The 17,287-nt window shown below is 38.3% G+C and overlaps 2 protein-coding genes across 5 annotated transcripts in view; one reads left to right on the forward strand and one right to left on the reverse strand.

Moving 5' to 3' along the window:
* The window catches only part of mcph1 (microcephalin 1), a 227,642-nt gene that overhangs the window by 11,378 nt on the left and 198,977 nt on the right, over positions 1-17,287 (reverse strand). The window lies entirely within an intron of this gene.
* angpt2a (angiopoietin 2a) overlaps positions 11,293-17,287 on the forward strand; it is a 57,316-nt gene continuing 51,321 nt past the window's right edge. Inside the window, exon 1 of the mRNA XM_039652231.2 lies at positions 11,293-11,740. Within this exon, the coding sequence (XP_039508165.2) occupies positions 11,324-11,740 (417 nt within the window). The 5' untranslated portion in view covers positions 11,293-11,323. The remainder of the gene's footprint in view (positions 11,741-17,287) is intronic.

The raw sequence follows: 17,287 nt of genomic DNA on the forward strand, positions 1-17,287 counted from the left end.
GGGAGGTTTGTTTGAGGCCAAGTATCAGCAATTTTGGCCTCTGTCTAAATAGGAAAGCTGATTGCACAGGTGATGCTGATTAGCAAAGATCAAAGGGAGAAACACATAATTGGTCCTGTGTTCTGATTGGTGGACAGTCACTCAACTCTTTTCTGAAGGCTACTACAAGTTTTTGTTGCATTTATGCTTCTACTTCTCCTGTTCTCCCTCTCTCTTCCCTCCTCCAATCCTCTACTCCTCCTGTCCTCCTATTCTCCCCTCCTTTCTTAATCTCTTCTCCTTTCTACTCTTCCTTTTATCCTCTTCTATACATCTGCCTGTCTATTTGAATTTCTGTGTCCAAATGATCTATCTATCCATGTATCTATCTGTGTATCTATCTATCTGTGTATCTCTCTGTGTATCCATCTATCTATCTGTGTATCTATCAATCAATCAATCAATCTAATCCATCTATATTTCTAACTAATTTATCTTTCTTTCTTTCTAGATAATCTATCTTTCTTTCTTTCTAACTATACTATCTTTCTTTCTAATTAATCTTTTTCTTTCTAACTGTACTATCTATCTTTCTAACTGATCCATCTTTCTTTCTTTCTAACTAATCTTTCTTTCTTTCTAACTAATCCTTTCTTTATTTCTAACTAATCCTTTCTTTCCTTTTTTCGTCCTTTCAAATCCATCTTTCTTTCTAACTAATCCTTTCTTTCTTTCTTTCTTTCTTTCTTTCTTTCTTTCTTTCTTTCTTTCTTTCTTTCTTTCTTTCTTTCTTTCTTTCTTTCTTTCTTTCTTTCTTTCTTTCAAATTCATATTTCTTTCTTACTAATCCTTTCTTTCTTTCTTTCTTTCTTTCTTTCTTTCTTTTAAATCCATATTTCTTTCTTTCTTTCTTTCTTTCTAATAATCTATCTATCAATTAATACAATTATCTAATACAATTTTTTGGATCTTTTTTTTGCATTTCAGCTTAAAGGTGCCATATGTAATAATTGAGGTAAAAAATATCCAAAAAATGAGCTACACGCATCAAAAGAATGAGAAGAAATAAGTGCAATGATGTAATTAAAAAACTGACAAGTTATAGTGCTGCCGAGATACAAACCTAAATTAGCATGCTAAATTACTAGCCCCGGCCCGGCAGGTGTCGTAATACCAGTTCCGGCCATGGGAGGCAGTATGCGGGCGGGCAACGTTACCACCAGCCAAATTGCAGTACACGAGTGAGTCGCGCTCGCGCCGCCTTGTGAGTGTACTTAAACCTGATGTCAGTCGTGTGGAAATACAGCCCACTACTACATTTCAGTTCAGGGAAGAGTTCAAAAAATGATTGGTCGACATTATCCATGAGGAATACATTTTGGTAAGTTGTAGCATACTGTATCTTTCAACAGTGTTCGTGTTCTTTCCATTAGCTAGTAGAGATGATCGGTTAACGTGCGCTAGGGATCTGTCGTCTAACATTTACAAGCGCCAAAACGGTATTTATTGTTTGAATTGCATAATAAAATTGACAGAATCTGAGAGCTTAACTAACCTGCTTGCTAAGTGTTAATTGCGTGTGTCTCACGATGAATTCGTGAGAGTTGGCGGCTCTGAATGGCGCTAGGTTGATAAACATCAGCGAATGCTGTCTGTCAAATTAATTCAAACTAACAATAAAAGTGTAATATGAACAAAACGAATACCGTAAACTTAAAATAATAGCCCGCAGGCTTTTATTTTCCCATATCGTCGAAATGCACCAGCTTGTTTTTGAGACAGGCGTCTATGAGACGGTCTTCATCATTTAGTGTTGAGATGTTGTTCATTGAGTCTCTGATCTCTAAAAATCTCCAAATGCTCCACGTGAAACTGCGGTCTTTCGACCTTTTACTATCGTGTCAATTGATTTGAATAATATGCGGAGAAAGAGAGCAAAACAGAGCTCGCTTGTGTTGTTTGAAGACGTGAGTGCGCGCGGCACAACACATTTTCTGGAGGTATACTGTAGAGGTCTGCACCCCCGCGGGACTCCCGCGGGACCCGCGGGTCGCGACGCAAAACAGTGCGGTGCGGGAGAAATTTTGAAAGGTCAATGCGGGAGCGGGCGGGATGATGAGGTGCACTTGCGGGTGCGGTCGTGAGGGATGATGCGCTGCACTCCCGCAAATTAAATATGAGTGTAAAATAAAATATATAAATTATTAAAGTAGCGTACATAATTTGTAGTTGTGAGGGAGATTCTGATTGGCAGCAATAAAAACGTTTTAAGCAGCCTAAACTTGTGAATATTGTCGGGTAGGGCGAGGCATAATCTCACGCACAGTCGCACACTTGTTTAGAGACAATTCCTTCCCGCTGCTCCGTGTTCGAATTCGAAAGCTAGTTCAAGTTCAAAATAGACAGCATGGACGAGGAACAGAGCGCCTCTAGCGCTTCAGATAAGAGGCCTTAGCGCTTCAGATGTAGGCCTAAGTAACGTTACTTCTCTAAAGTACTTGTGGTAGGCACACAGGCTATTTTCAGTTTAACACATGCACTGAGCGGCTCAAAGCCCAAATAGTTTTTTAGTCGCAATGTTTTAGTTCATGGCTAGCCTATAATGTGACAGGAGCATTATCGAATTATATATATATTAGATAGATAATAATATTACCTAATCGAATATATATATATATATATATATATATATTGTTACATGTTAAGCCTAATGGAATTTGGGCAGATTAATATTTATCTTTGTTGGCGTTCGTTACTGATGCCTGTTTAATGTTTTGTATGGTTGATTATGCAGGCTTACCAATAAATATGTTACCAAGTATTGGTAAGGAATTTTGTGAGCACGCATTTTTTTTCCCCCAGGGCCAAGACCTTTCGTCAGAAAGTGCGGGCGGGAGCGGGACATTATATCACAGATGCGGGCGGGAGCGGGACTAAAAATGACAAATCTTTGCGGGAGCGGGACTGAACACTGCGGGAGCGGGTCTGAAAATTGTGTCCCGCGCAGGTCTCTAGTATACTGCCCCCATCTGTTATGGAATATGGAATATTTTTTTGATTTTTAGTTCCAGATGGCACCTTTAAGTGCATTTGAATTAAGTTTTTTTTCTTTTTTGCTCTGTTTTGCATTTTTTGTGCATTTCAGTTAAGCTTTTGAAGCATTCACACGCATATTCCGCAGGAAATGCAATTTTTTTAGTTCTTATTCAACTTCCGCCCTTTTTTTGGCACGCTACTCCTCTCGCAGTTTTTGTCACAGACCCATGGGTGAGGTGTCAAATCGACCGGCTCATTTAGGAAAGGTGTGCTATGACTTTTCTAAGAGATCGGGTGTACGATGTTCGCACAGCGGACGAAAAAGCGGCCAAAAAAAGGCCCATTGACTTACATTGGAAAATTTAAAAAAATTCAAATCCCAACTGTCACTTTCACACGGACACAAAAGGGCCTGACAGTCCTGCTGTCAGGACCTCTCTCTCTCCCTAGGAGGATTTATTTTATCAAGCAGCAAGTAAGTAATGGCCTAAAATCTTCATAGTCACACCATAACAACCAGTTACAGCACCCTAGCAACCGTGGGCGATAGGCACGAGGCCACATACTAAATAACTCTATTAAAACTCTATAAAAACTCCTTTTAAAAACAAAATAGTAATCATCTGTTAAAAAATACACGCCAACATCACAGACCCCTGATTGAGGCGTCAAATTGTGCGGATTATTGAGTAAAAGTGTGCTGTGACTTTTCGTAGCGATCGGTTGTACGATGTTTGTCTGGCGGGCGATAAATCGGCCGAAAAAATCCCATAGACTTAACATTGGCCCTGCTGTCAGGCAGACCTCTCTCTCTCCCTCAGAGGATTTATTTAATCAAGCAGCCAATAAGTAACGGCCTAACATCTTCATAGCCACATCATAGCAACCAGTTACAGCACCCTAGCAACCGTGGGCGATAGGTACGAGGCCTGCCATACTAAATAACTCTATAAAAACTCCTTTTAAAAACTAAATAGTAATCATCTATTAAAAAATACACGCCAACATCACAGACCCCTGATTGAGGCATCAAATTGTGCGGATTATTGAGGAGAGGTGTGCTGTGACTTTTCTAAGTGATTGGTTGTATGATGTTCGTCTGGCGGGCGATAAATCGTCTGAAAAAAATCCCATAGACTTAACATTGGCAACAAATTTGTGAGATCATATATTTTGACCAGTAGGTCATAGAGACTTGGGGTTGGGCTCTTTTCACTCGGCCTATCATGCAGCCAACAAGTAGTGACATAATAACTTCATATTCACGCGTTAGCAATCACTTAGCAACCATAGCAACCATAAAACAACATATTCAAGCCATATCTCAGCTCCAGAAAATAGAAGAAACATGGAGTTTGCCTCTTTTGACTAAGACTGTCAACTAGTCTTTAAATATTAACTCATAAACTGTATAATCACACCATAGCAACCATATAGGGCACCCTAGTAACCCTACAAACACATGAATAAGCCATATCTCAATACCAGAACATCGTACAGACATGGTTGTTGGCTTGTATGCAATAATGTACCACACTCTAGCAACCGAGCGAGCTTTTTGCCACTGCAAGCACCACTTCACATTTTCTTCTGGAAATGTACATTCTAGTTATTTATTACCATTGTCATTACCATCACCCCCCCACTCCCCACTACCACCATATTGCCAATATTGTGTTGGTCGGTTTTTATTTTCATCCTTCCTCCTATGTAGCAATTGCCATTATCAATCCTATATAAAATAAAAGATGATATAATAAGATAATATAGGATAACCTTCCCCCACATCTCATCAGTCCCTATCTTTTCCTTTTTTGTGTGTGTGTGTTATGTGCAATGACTAAGGTGCATTAAAAGAGGGAGTACAGTGCGAGAGTGTCTCAAATTGGGACAGAGATGCTGTCCTGCTGAAACCACTTCTCGCCTGTCTTGCCTGCCTTGGTGTTTGTGAGGTTTTCCATAAATACATATTCCCCCCCCCCCCATATTCTATGTTGTGGTGCATTAAAAACCCATGAAGAGATAAGGGGGAAATTATTGCAATAGTGATGACATTGACACTTAATTCCAATACAGCATTGACAATGGCAATATTAATGATTATAATAATAATAATAATAATAATAATAATAAATTATTATGATGATGGCAGTGGTGATCGCAATGGTAAAAGCAAAAGACAGCAACAACAGCAATTACAACAATGAAACAAAAAATAAAAGTGAAAATAGTAATCATAACAGTAATAGTAAAGATAGTAATAACAATGATGATAGAAACAAGTTCAAACAACTAAAATGCGTTAATATTCGTGGGTTGTTTAAGAAGGTGGGAGGAGTCGGAGTTGAAAACAGAAAAAGGATTCATAGCTGTAAGAGGTCAGAAAGTGTTGGAGGGCAGAGGTCAGTTTTAGATGCGTAATTATGAAGGGGAGATGCGTATTCCATTGCAATGAAGTCTGTAATAAGATTGTTCCAAATGTTAATGTGTAATTTATTTCTAGTTTTCCAGTTCACGAGGATAGCTTTCTTGGCGATGGTAGAGCTATGAGGAGTATTTTAGAGTTTCTAGTTTTATCAGTGATTATTGTGAGGTCCCCCAGCAAGCAAAGGAAAGGCGATAGTGGGATGTTGAAGCCAACTATAGTGGATAGTGACTGTGTGACCTCTTCCCAAAAGTGTTTGTTTGGAGTGCAGTGCCAGGTTGCATGGACGTATGTATCTGTAGAATTTTGATTGCAATGTGTGCAAACTTCTGATGTGAAACCCATTTTAGCAAATCTATTGCCTGTGTAATGTGTTCTGTAAAGTATTTTGTATTGTATTAACTGAAGATTCGCATTTTTGGACATGAGATAGAGGTTTTTACAGATTTGGGTCCAGAAGTTGGCATCAGGGGCTATTGAAAGATGGTTTTCCCAATTTATTGTTGGCAAGTACAGTATATGGTCCGAAGTTGGTTTGAAATCATTTTGTATATTTTAGAGAGAAGTTTCTTTGGGGAGGAAATGTTGACCAAGTCTGATATTGCCGGTGGAAGTGCTAAATTTGTGTCTCTGATGATTATTTTTGTTAGAACAGATTTTGAAGATTTGAGTTGTAGGTTTTTAATTTTTTAGGTAGTAATTTTCATTTATTTTACAATGCATTTGTTTTATAATGTATGGCTAATACTGTCATAGGAATAATAATATAAAATTATAATTATTGTATTGTAATTATTCTAATTGTTTTTCCTAAAACACCAGCGTGAATGTAATGTAGACAGACACTACATCACAACTAAAAAGAGGGTTGAGTCCCCTTTGAAGTTCAGGTACATGCACAAGTCAATGCATTCTTTCTTTGTTCAATTTGAACTTTCACTATAGTGTACACTATATAATAGTACTTTTATCAAAATAAAAATCTAATTATCTTATCAAAATACCTAAAATATGTGATTATAAAAAGTGTTTTCTGCAGTCAGTTGAAAAATGTCGTCAAAAAATTAAGAAATTCTGATATTGTTGTCAGTTTTTTATGTTAACTTATTACTCAAACTCTTGCGTCCCTCTCAAAGCTCTTATTGTGGATTCCCGATAAGCTGTCTGTTCAATTCTCATGGTTTAAGTTGTGTCTCTTGAAATAATGTTTGTTAGTACAGCAGTGTTAAAGCTTTTTTTTTTTTTTTGTTTGTTTACTCTAGCATTTTTTTATTTATTCAACATTACCAACAGCAATATGTGTAAGGTATATTTGGTGGGGAAATTCTTCTGAAATCTGTTAAAATCTGTTTTTGTAAGGCTCTGGTGTTAAAAACAAATGTGCTAAACTTATGATAGTTATTCAAAGATGCGTATAAGGTTCACCAGATACTCGTAAAAATATGTTTTCAAAATTAAAAACAGTCGACATTCGTATTTGGTTTATATAAATAAAATAAAATTAGGCAAGTCCAAAAGAGCACTTCCTGATTTCAGATGATCATAGTATATTGGCCTGAAAAGCTGACATCAAGGAAGGGGAAGGCAGGTGTTGTGGGAGGAAATAATTCCGCTCAGAGGATGTTTTGTCTTTAAACCCCTTGGGTGTCTCCTCTGCTTGGATATTATGTCCTTGTCGTCACTTCCATTACACTTCCAAGAGAACATTGCTTTATGATGACCATCAAAGCTTCTATTCAGTGTAGAGTGTATTACACACTCATAGAAGAAGAGGTTCTATATGGTCTGGCCCTCAAGGTTCACTTTTCGGCAGAGAGTTACTCCAACTCTAATCAAACACACCTTGAACAATATAATCAATACTAAAAGATATATATTAATTGATCAATGTTGGAGCTAAACTCTGCAGGAAAGTGGATCTCAGTGGAGTTGAGACCTGATACAGATCCTTTAGGGCAGTTGTGCCCTATTGGTTAGAGAGTTGGACTTGTAACCCGAAGGTTATGGGTGCAAGTCTCAATATCGACAGGAAATGTTGGTGGGTGAATCCAGGTGGGATACTGAATATTGAACTACTACAAAATTAATTCTTAAAGGGGGGGGGGGGGGGGGGGATGACTGCTTTTTTTCTTTGCATGATTGTATTTATGGGGTGCAATATAACATGTATTCGTGGTTTTTCTTTTTTTAAGTCTTATTTTTCATAAACTTCACCTTTTATTGTCAGCCGCGCTATCCTCTGTCCCGTGAATGAGCGGTTCACGTCCTGATTCTATGAAAACACTCCCTCAGAAACACGTAGTGGGCTCAGATTGGTTAGTTTGGCCTGGTGTGTTATGATTGGCTAAACTGTCGCTCACGTTGTTCGGAAGGTTAACACCCATTACCTTTACGGGCGAAACGTGCATGTCATGAGCTCCGGTCCAGATGTAAATATGTGTCGAACTGCAGTATCAGTTTCAGGCATAATCAGGCTGATGAAGAGAGTCAAGCAGAACCTCACCACATACTACAGCTCTTACTAAACGTTTCTCAATGATAATTTGCAACATTTTTTAACTTTATACACGTTTATTTTACACAATAGCATCTAACTGGCAACAATAGCACCTGACTGGCTACTAATGTTATACTCAAACAGCGTTGGCATGTTTATGTTCTAGATCAAATCGAAAATAATGTCATAAAGCATATATACATGAAAAATACGTTTAAAACATTAGTACTTATAGAAAATTCAGGTCCATAATGTTTGTACGCGTTTGTTGTAGACACAAAATAGCATAGGCTAACTAGTAGTGGCTATAAAGCCAGCGCTGGCATTTGAAAAAAAATAAAACACAAGGCTACATCTGGAATAATACATGCAAATACATTTAAAATGATGAAATCCTAGCCTACTTACAGATTGTGGCCCAACACTGCTGCCTCTTGTTTTAAAGTCGGAACTGCTTCATGTTTTAGTAACAGTTTCTTGTTGAATCCGGTGTTGAACTTGTGGAGATTCTGGAAGCTGTCTTCCGTAAAATGCGCAGCACAGAGAGCTAGATTACGATCGTCATTTTCAGGAACATAATCAAACATAAATTGTATCCATTGTTGAGGAAGTATAGCGTCCATGAGAAGCCCGAACACAGAAGACCTGACAGCTGCGTGAACAACACACTTGACGAGTCGTCGTGCCTCAGAAATATGCGCATGCCATTTTCTGCATATTCTGAGGGAGGGGTTGATGTAAATGTGTGGGTTAGTGACGTACCATAACCCAGCTGTAGTCCCAATCGAGTCGTTTTTGTAGGCAATATACTTCCTGATTTTTAAAAGACGATATCTCTGCTTACACTAAACTTTCAGCGCTGCAACTTTGCAGATACTGTTCATGCACCAACAGCAACATTACACACTATTTAAAGGTTCTATATGTAACTATTTTTATAAAATGAATCCTTTTTTTATTGCCTGTGTTTGAAGGGGTTGTAATCACACATTGCAACGATCCACTTTTCGGGTTTTGCCATTACCTCTGAAGGCCAATATTCTTATTTATATGCAAGGTCTCTGGGTCGGATTTCCTGCGAAATCCATCAGAAGTGACGTGCATGCGCGCTCCTGAGTCCCGAGCCTCTCTATCCTACAGTCTATCATGTGAACAACGGCACTTCAGCTGACGACATGGAGTCTGATAACCCCCCAAAACGTCCTGCCTCCAGCACAACACAGACTCCAACACAAACTCCACATAAATATATTAAAAAAAAAAGAAGTTTTATCTGCTCAAGCTCGTCAGGCAAAACGTGAATCTGATCGACTCCGGATGAAAACGCGGATCAACATAGTAAACTCAAGTGAAATAACAAGGTACAACATTACATGAATACAAAATAATGTTCCAGGATAACATTAGTATAACATTTAGTATGTAACTTATTTTATTTACTATATCTAACGTACTGACTAATGTCGTCATCCCACTACCATATTGTTTATACACATTTCCAGACGCGTTCAGTACAGTAATGTTACTTCCTACGATCTTACTGAAACACTGAAACTGTTCAGTTTAGTTCACTAACCGTTTTCATTATCATATTATACATTCACCTATGTTGACATTGCTGATTGTGAAAGATACACGAATAGTTAGAGAAATGGCTTATGCTATATAACATCAGATGTCGGCTAAATGCAGTTTATTGTAACATTATGATCATGGAACGAGCACAGAGCATTACTTCAACGTCAAGCTGATAAAAGTAGGCTATTATTGTACCTGCAGTGGGAGTTTACATTAGTTTCCAGCATGTGTGATAATTTCGCGTTGCGTTGAAAGTCTCCGTGTGGCTGGTAGTGAATGATTGCTCGCTCTTGAGATTGAGCACGAGTCAAGTTGGACTCCTAACAACTTAGTTGGACTCCTAACAACTTACTAAAGATCCAGTGATCCATGGATATTGACATGCAGCCAGCAATCGTGTCACCTGACATTTATGTTTGCCTGATTTCAATAAAAGGGAAATAAAAGCAATATATAGATCTACATAGGCTAAAGCAAATTTGCCTGTGAACGCTTTATATAAATACAATTTAGGTAGGTCTAAATCCGGGTGATCACTTATATCAGGGTTATATAGCCTCTATATATCGTCATATCGTCCAGCCACTGAATATGACGTCAGTATCAAACAGACAGACTAACGCAATACTTATACAGACTAAGGCAAACACAAAAAAGGACACCTGATAGTCTGAAAATAATACCTAATTTTTAAAAAATAATACCTCTCAGACTACATTTAACACTTTTAATGGCCTTAAATTTGACAATTTTGTTTTATCACTTTTTAATACTTTTTAAAACCCCGCGGACACCCTGTTAACACTGCTGTACTAACAAACATTATTTCAAGAGACAGCTGAATCCATGAGAAACTGTTTGAACAGACAGCAATAACACAATCAACTGCTTCTCTCTTCCAAAGAAGAGCAATGACCGCAAGAAATGCATGACCTTATCAGACAATATGAAAATCAAGATCATTTTTAGCAACTGCATTGACAACCGGGAATCCACGATAAGAGCTTTTACAAATTTCATCTTAGTGAAAGCCAAATACTTTTATAAACAAGCATTTTTTCATCATTCGGCACATTCGGAATATGTTGAACCAACATATTCATTTGAGTTACAAGTTAACCTGAAAAACTGACAACAATTTCAGAATTTCTTAATTTTTTGAAGATATTTTTCAAAAACCTAAAACTTTGCTTCCAGTTTTCAATGAGAAGATTTTCAGACTTGGATCCCAACTGTATTCAAGATTTAGGAGAGGAAGTGATGGTCTTGAAATGATAGTGTGAGTGACAACTGAAAGACCCTCTCTTTATCTCTCTTCAAACATTCAAGGGACCAATGCTTTGAAGAGGAGAATGTGGAAGGACAAAAGCAAAGCAAAAAACACATCTGGACATGTGGTCGTCTGGTGTGATTTGGACACTGCTGAAGCTGCATTACTTGAATTATACAGCTGCATCCTGAGTAGAGGTTTTTTTTTTTTTTCCAGCAGCAGCCTCTAAGAAAAACACAAATACAACCCTGTTCTCTCCTGCCGACCAAAACCATTGTCTTGGCTTTTGTTGGAGCAGCAGATACAGGCAAGAGGGAAATATTAAGAGCTTCAGGGTCTAGCAGGAATGCTCTTTATCCTACTATTTCCAAGCAGTGCTCCTCAAGTAGAGGCCATGGGTCATGGGAGGAGTCTCAGTCCTTCATAGAGGACTTAATACAGCCTGTTAGACTGATGAGGGATGAGTACAATCAGCCTGTGAGCGAGTGACACTGCTTCTGTGACACGGTCTCCTCCTCCTACTCTTGATGGCATATAAATGAGTGTGAGCACAGTCCTGGAAAAGGAGAATCAACTGGATGTAGAGACTTTTCATTCTTCAAACATCCATCTTCTAATAAGACAGGAACTAAGATATTTATGTAAACAGGTAGAAGTAGTATTAAATATTTTCAGAACAAATATGCTGAACACCGGCACACTATTTGTAATTTATTGCCTTAGTGCTGGGGAAGCATTTACGACCAATTCAGATGCAACAGGAAAGAAGTCATACCAGATCCAGAACGGGCCATGCACCTATACTTTTCTGCTGCCAGAACTGCAGAACTGTGGTCCTTCAAGTACCTTCACTAACCAAGTGCAGCGAGATGACCTGGTTGACTACAACAGCTCAGTCCAAAGACTAGAACAATTAGAGACCATCATGGAGAACAACACACAATGGCTGCAAAAGGTACCAAGTTCCTCTTGTACATGACAGTAGAAAACACAAGTACATAAATACTGTAGATGTGGTTTTTAAAGGAAATTTGCTTATATTTTAGGACACTTTTGTGGTTTCATAAGTTAGGTTTGTTTTGTTTATGTGAAAGTAGTTTTCTGAACTTAAATGTGAATTGCACCTGAATCCACTTACAAATGGGAGTATGGTTTGCAGTTTAACTTGTGAAGGTGAATCTTTACTGATGCAGGGCTCCAGACTAACTTTTTTTACTAGGAGCGCTGTTGCCCCTGACTGAAAATTTTAGGAGCGCAAGCAAAAAATTTAGGGGCACACCTTAAATAAGCTTGCAATGCAATTATTCAAATTTCCCACAAAATAACTGTAATACTGACAAATTCTTTAATAATAAATAGACTTAACATTATGATATGCTGTTTTATTTTAACTTCACAGGGCTCCAGACCCAAAGTTGAGGGCAGCATCACCTCAAATGAGAACTCACAGTTCTATAAAAAAAAAATAAAAAAATCTGGTAGCACTGGGGCTAACAATAAATCACTAAGCTTAATTTAGGGTGTAGATGAAATTAACTTTAGTTTTTATCATTTATAATGTCTTTATAATAATTAATAAAAGTAGTTAAAATATGTATATGGAGTGAAAATAGCCAATAAACATCCTACTGTTTACAATGGTATTAATATTATTATTTTAATTGTTTAAATAAGAGTTTTCCAACATCTTAAAATTTTTCGTTTAAGGACAATCTTTAAAGGATGAACAAAAAATGTGTTGGTATGGTAATCACATAAAAAATACAAAAAAATAAAACATTTATATATGATATTATTGAAGTGCTGGGAAAGGATGTGTAGTAGGCTACTTACACATTATCATATTTATGGTAAGAGTTAACTTGCCTAAATCCATGGTTCTGTTATGCTGATTTGTGGACTGAAAGCCTTCTATAAGTGTTTTTCCTGGTTTCCACGTCAGCGCTGTTTGATCTGATACTGTATGGTTTATAACAGAACTCTGCGCCGAATCGGAGTGTTTCTCACTGGATCTCGTGGTGTTGATGTTATTAATTCTGAGGCGAATTCAATGGATTTCTTCACTGGCTCTCCTAGTAACAGTGTTGCGTGAGCGAGATCGGCCCGCGACTGGCAAGTTCGGGGCTTTATTTTGTCAATGGTTCGGATCGCTGCTGCAGCTCCACGGTCCTAATCATACATGAGTGGCGTATTTTCGTTCCACTTTCATTTTGTTTGCATTCGTTGCTAGGTAACGACTAAAGAGTCGATAGATCGCTGATTGCTCAGACGCACATCAGTTTGTGATATTTGTTTCTGTCTCCTTCCCACAAACGTTTACGCGCGCTATTCTTGTCACGGATTCATTGACGCGCCTCTTCCACGCTTTACCATGCGTTTAACGTGTGGCAAATTTACTGGTCGCACATGTGCGACTGGATGTAAAATTCAGTCGCACACTCTCAATTTTTGGTCGCAAAATGCGACCATTTGGTCGCAGTCTGGAGCCCTGTGATGTATAATTTACATCTTGGCATGCCATCACTAACACTTAATAAAAACTTTAAATTTATTACATCTCTGCTTCGCATCTCTTAAAAATACATTCATGGTAGACAAATGCAAGTGCTGATTTGTGCATGTAAAGATTTGGTGGTAAGTTTCCGCTAGTATTCTTTGTGGTACTTGCGTTGATGCAAATGTACCATGGTTCAGAGTCAGACCCAAATATAATGTCAAGACAGACCTCTGGGGGAGGGAAAAGTTGTTAGAATCAAACTCAAGCCGAGCAAACTCAAACCAAGACTTAAGCCAGAGAGCTGTATGACTTCAGTGTGCTTTCCTCACAATGAGACAATGTAATCAGTTCAATCAAGCAGCTAAAAATCAGGAAACAAAAATGAATGCTTAGTTTATAAAGGAATGAACATAATTCCTTTCAATGCCATCAGTGAGGAAAGGCAGAGTTAGTTCAGTTGGTAACACTTTGAATAAGGTTTTATTAATTAACATTGGTTAACTAGTTACTACTTTAAGTTCACATGAACTAACAATGATCAATACTTCTACAGCATTTAGTTAATGGAAATTACAACATTTACAAATACATTTTAAATCCCAATACAAAGTTGTGTTTGTTAACATTAGTTAATGCACTGTGAACTAACATGAACCAACAATGAATAGTTCGACTTTTACTAACATCAAGAAAGTTTAATAAATGCTTTAAAAGCATATTGCTTATTATTATATTAACTAATATTAACTAATGTGATCTTATTGTAATGTGTTCACAATTAGTTTGTTTCAGGATAATGTATATGAACAACCATGTTCGTATCTGCATCAAAATAATCAGTCCAAAATCAGTCAAAGGTGCTCAAAGAAACCAGGAGAGAGAAAGCAATCTGACCCAATAACAACTTCTCATTTATTTTGATGACTCAATGAAATCTATTTTTTTATCACTAACGATAATTTGACATATTTTATTATACGGGGCGGCAGTGGCTCAGTGGTTCATGTGGGTTGTCTACGAACCGAAAGGTTGGTGGTTCAATCCTCGGTTCCACCTGGCCAAGTGTCGAGGTGTCCGTGAGCAAGACACCTAACCCCAGCTGCTCCCGACGAGCTGGCTGGCGCCTTGTATGGCTGACACCGCCGTCGGTGTGTGAATGAGCGTATGAATGGGTGAATGTAAGGCAATATGTAAAGCGCTTTGGTGGCCATTAGGTCTATGAAGGCGCTATATAAATGCAGTCCATTTACCATTTACCATATTTTGCTTAGTACGCTACTAATCAAACAACATCAGTATCAATTTATCATCTATTTTTGCACTGCAGAAATGGAACAGAAGCTGGATCTAAGTATTTAAAAATATTTACACTGCAATTGTAAATGCAGAAATTATGCTATGATTTTATATACAATTTCATATTTCAAAATATGAGATGAAACTGAAATTAAAATATAGTTGCGAGCAGCGATTGCGGGCCCAAGCCGGTGGCACTGCAACCCCGGTGCCTTTAGTTACCTAAATGCACCGGGGTGGCGGTACCGCTGGCTTTGGCCCTTCATCGCTGCTCACAGCTATATATATATATATATTAGAGGTGGGCATCAGTGATGCGCGGGTCAATGTATAAACAACCCGCAACCGACCGACGTTTTCAACTACCCGCCCGCAACTCGGACCGCAAAAAAAAAAGTCAAAAAATATTGTACCCGACCCGCTTCCTGACCGCATTTTTAAAAATTTGTAAATGCTCATCGGAGCGTTATTGGGCCATAGACGTGTAACAACACAGCGTCGCAAGAAGACGTAGGCCTACACATAACAAAGGCAAAGCCAGCACTTTCGCCATCATCTTTCATTATTTCAGCAAATGTCTCCCACACTTTTACTCTTTCTATTTGTGTATTTGCGGAGCTTCCACTCCCCAGTCATCACCTTTTCTCTTGCCGCCTCCATCTCTCTGCAGACTGTAGTGATCATGGCCGGTTCGTGAACGAATCGTTCTTTTGAACCGGTTCTTTTTAGTGAACCGGTCGAACCAGTACACTAAATCGAACTGAATCGTTCGAAACAGTTCGCGTCTTGCGTCAGTGCTGATCCACAAGTTACTGAAGTTACTCACTTTCAGACATGCCTGACAGTCGCCTACGAATCGAAATAAATCAATATCCTGAATTATATTTTACTCCAGTAACTCCAACAGTTCACTGAACCGAGACATGTGCCACTGTTGAGAGAAGTGATGAGCACGAGCAGCTGATACTGCGTATACCGAACGCACAGGGACAGCGGACCGCGGTTCTCCAATCATTGTGTGTTATCTTCGTGCCAGTTATTGCAGCCAATAATGTGTAGGGCTGTATATTTCATCAAACATTGTGTCTAGTAGGCTACTATATTAATACAAATGTTTAATTGGCATCTTTTTTCAAACGACCCGACCGACCGCGACCCGAATATCATTAAAAACATTTTTGGATGACCCGTAACTGCGGGTAACCGTGGGTGACCGCAGGCACCCGCTCATTTCGGATCAACCCGCGCATCACTGGTGGGCATAGATTAATTTTTTTAATCTAGATTAAAATGGCTCATTTGAATTCTACCAAAGGTGTGTGCTATACCCAAATAAATAACCTCGCAGGTAGTTTGTAATAAGGCCTAAATATATTTTATACAAGATTTAACACTGGAATGTTCATATTATTACAAATAATGAGAGTAATCATAATTATTTTATTCTATTGTCAACCCTAGTTTTAAACAGCACGAAATAACTAAATCAGTTTTTTTTTCCATAAGGTTGTCTTGTGTAATTCTAAACCCATTTGATCTACTTTTCTTCTATGTAACACAAAATTAATTATTTTGTAGTGTCCGGGAAGCTCTTTTTCTTACAATAGCCTACAAATAAATAGAGAGGGATGAATATCTTATGAATGCATATAATGCATATAGCCTAATACAGAAATCAGCTGCTTGAATGACAATTTGCTCATGTTATTGGATTTTCAGGTGAGATTCTCAATTAATTCAGTTAACGGATGCTCTGAAATCACTTCATACGTTTTCTGTATCCAATCTTGAAAAGACCAGGTGTAAATGCCCTCCGAAACTCCGATCACTCAAACCACATCAGAAGGTAGTCTTGGCCACATTCCAGACGAAACTGGACATGTGTAAATGCATCTGGTTGTTGAAACCACATATGTAAATGTTACTACTCCCAAAAATGCTAAAAAATAAACGTGTGAGAGCGTGTTATAGGCCATATGTCATGTTATTTTAGTCAGATATGACGGCGCTACTGCGACACGCATTACTTCAGATGAGCAGCTGAGCGAGCGCCTGTCAAGCCAGCGCGCCGCAATCTATCGCAAATCAAAGTGAAAGTAAGTCGCAGACACTTAACACTATCTTCATTAAAAGTAAAGAAACTAAATGATCTTACCAGGTTGCCGCTTTCTCTTATTGCCGTCTTTGCTGATTTTGAAATTAGCCGATGATCAAAATGCAGCTCATATCTGTTGTTTTCGGTGACGTGCACTTCATTAAATCCGCATAGCGTAAGGGGAATATAAGATCGGATTCATAGCCTATCCGTTTTGCAAAAACACATGTATGTGACCAGGTGTAAATTGAATCGTTTTGATAAATCAGATAGCTATCCGATCTGAGAAAACGTATGAAATGGCCAGGTGTAAACAGCCCCCTAGACGTGGCGCGGCGCTGCGCTTCTCGTTCGGTGTGCGACCCCTTACGGATGTGTATTTCCCTCATATTAAATATAAAATGTATCTCTGATATTTTCCTAATGTCTGGATAAACAGACGTTTCAATATATTGGTTTTAAATGGCCCTTACAGTGCAATTCGACTACATCTGCGCTAAAATATCAAAGTGAAAGTCATCATATAGCGCGTGGTATAGTCAGCTCCCAACTCAACTGTGAGAATAGATTAACGGCGATATTTTTTTTATCGCCCGACAAGAGTCTCACGTTAA

This window comes from Pimephales promelas, chromosome 11, assembly GCF_988280905.1.
Source record: "Pimephales promelas chromosome 11, fPimPro1.hap1.1, whole genome shotgun sequence".
Taxonomy (NCBI): Eukaryota; Metazoa; Chordata; class Actinopteri; order Cypriniformes; family Leuciscidae; genus Pimephales; species Pimephales promelas.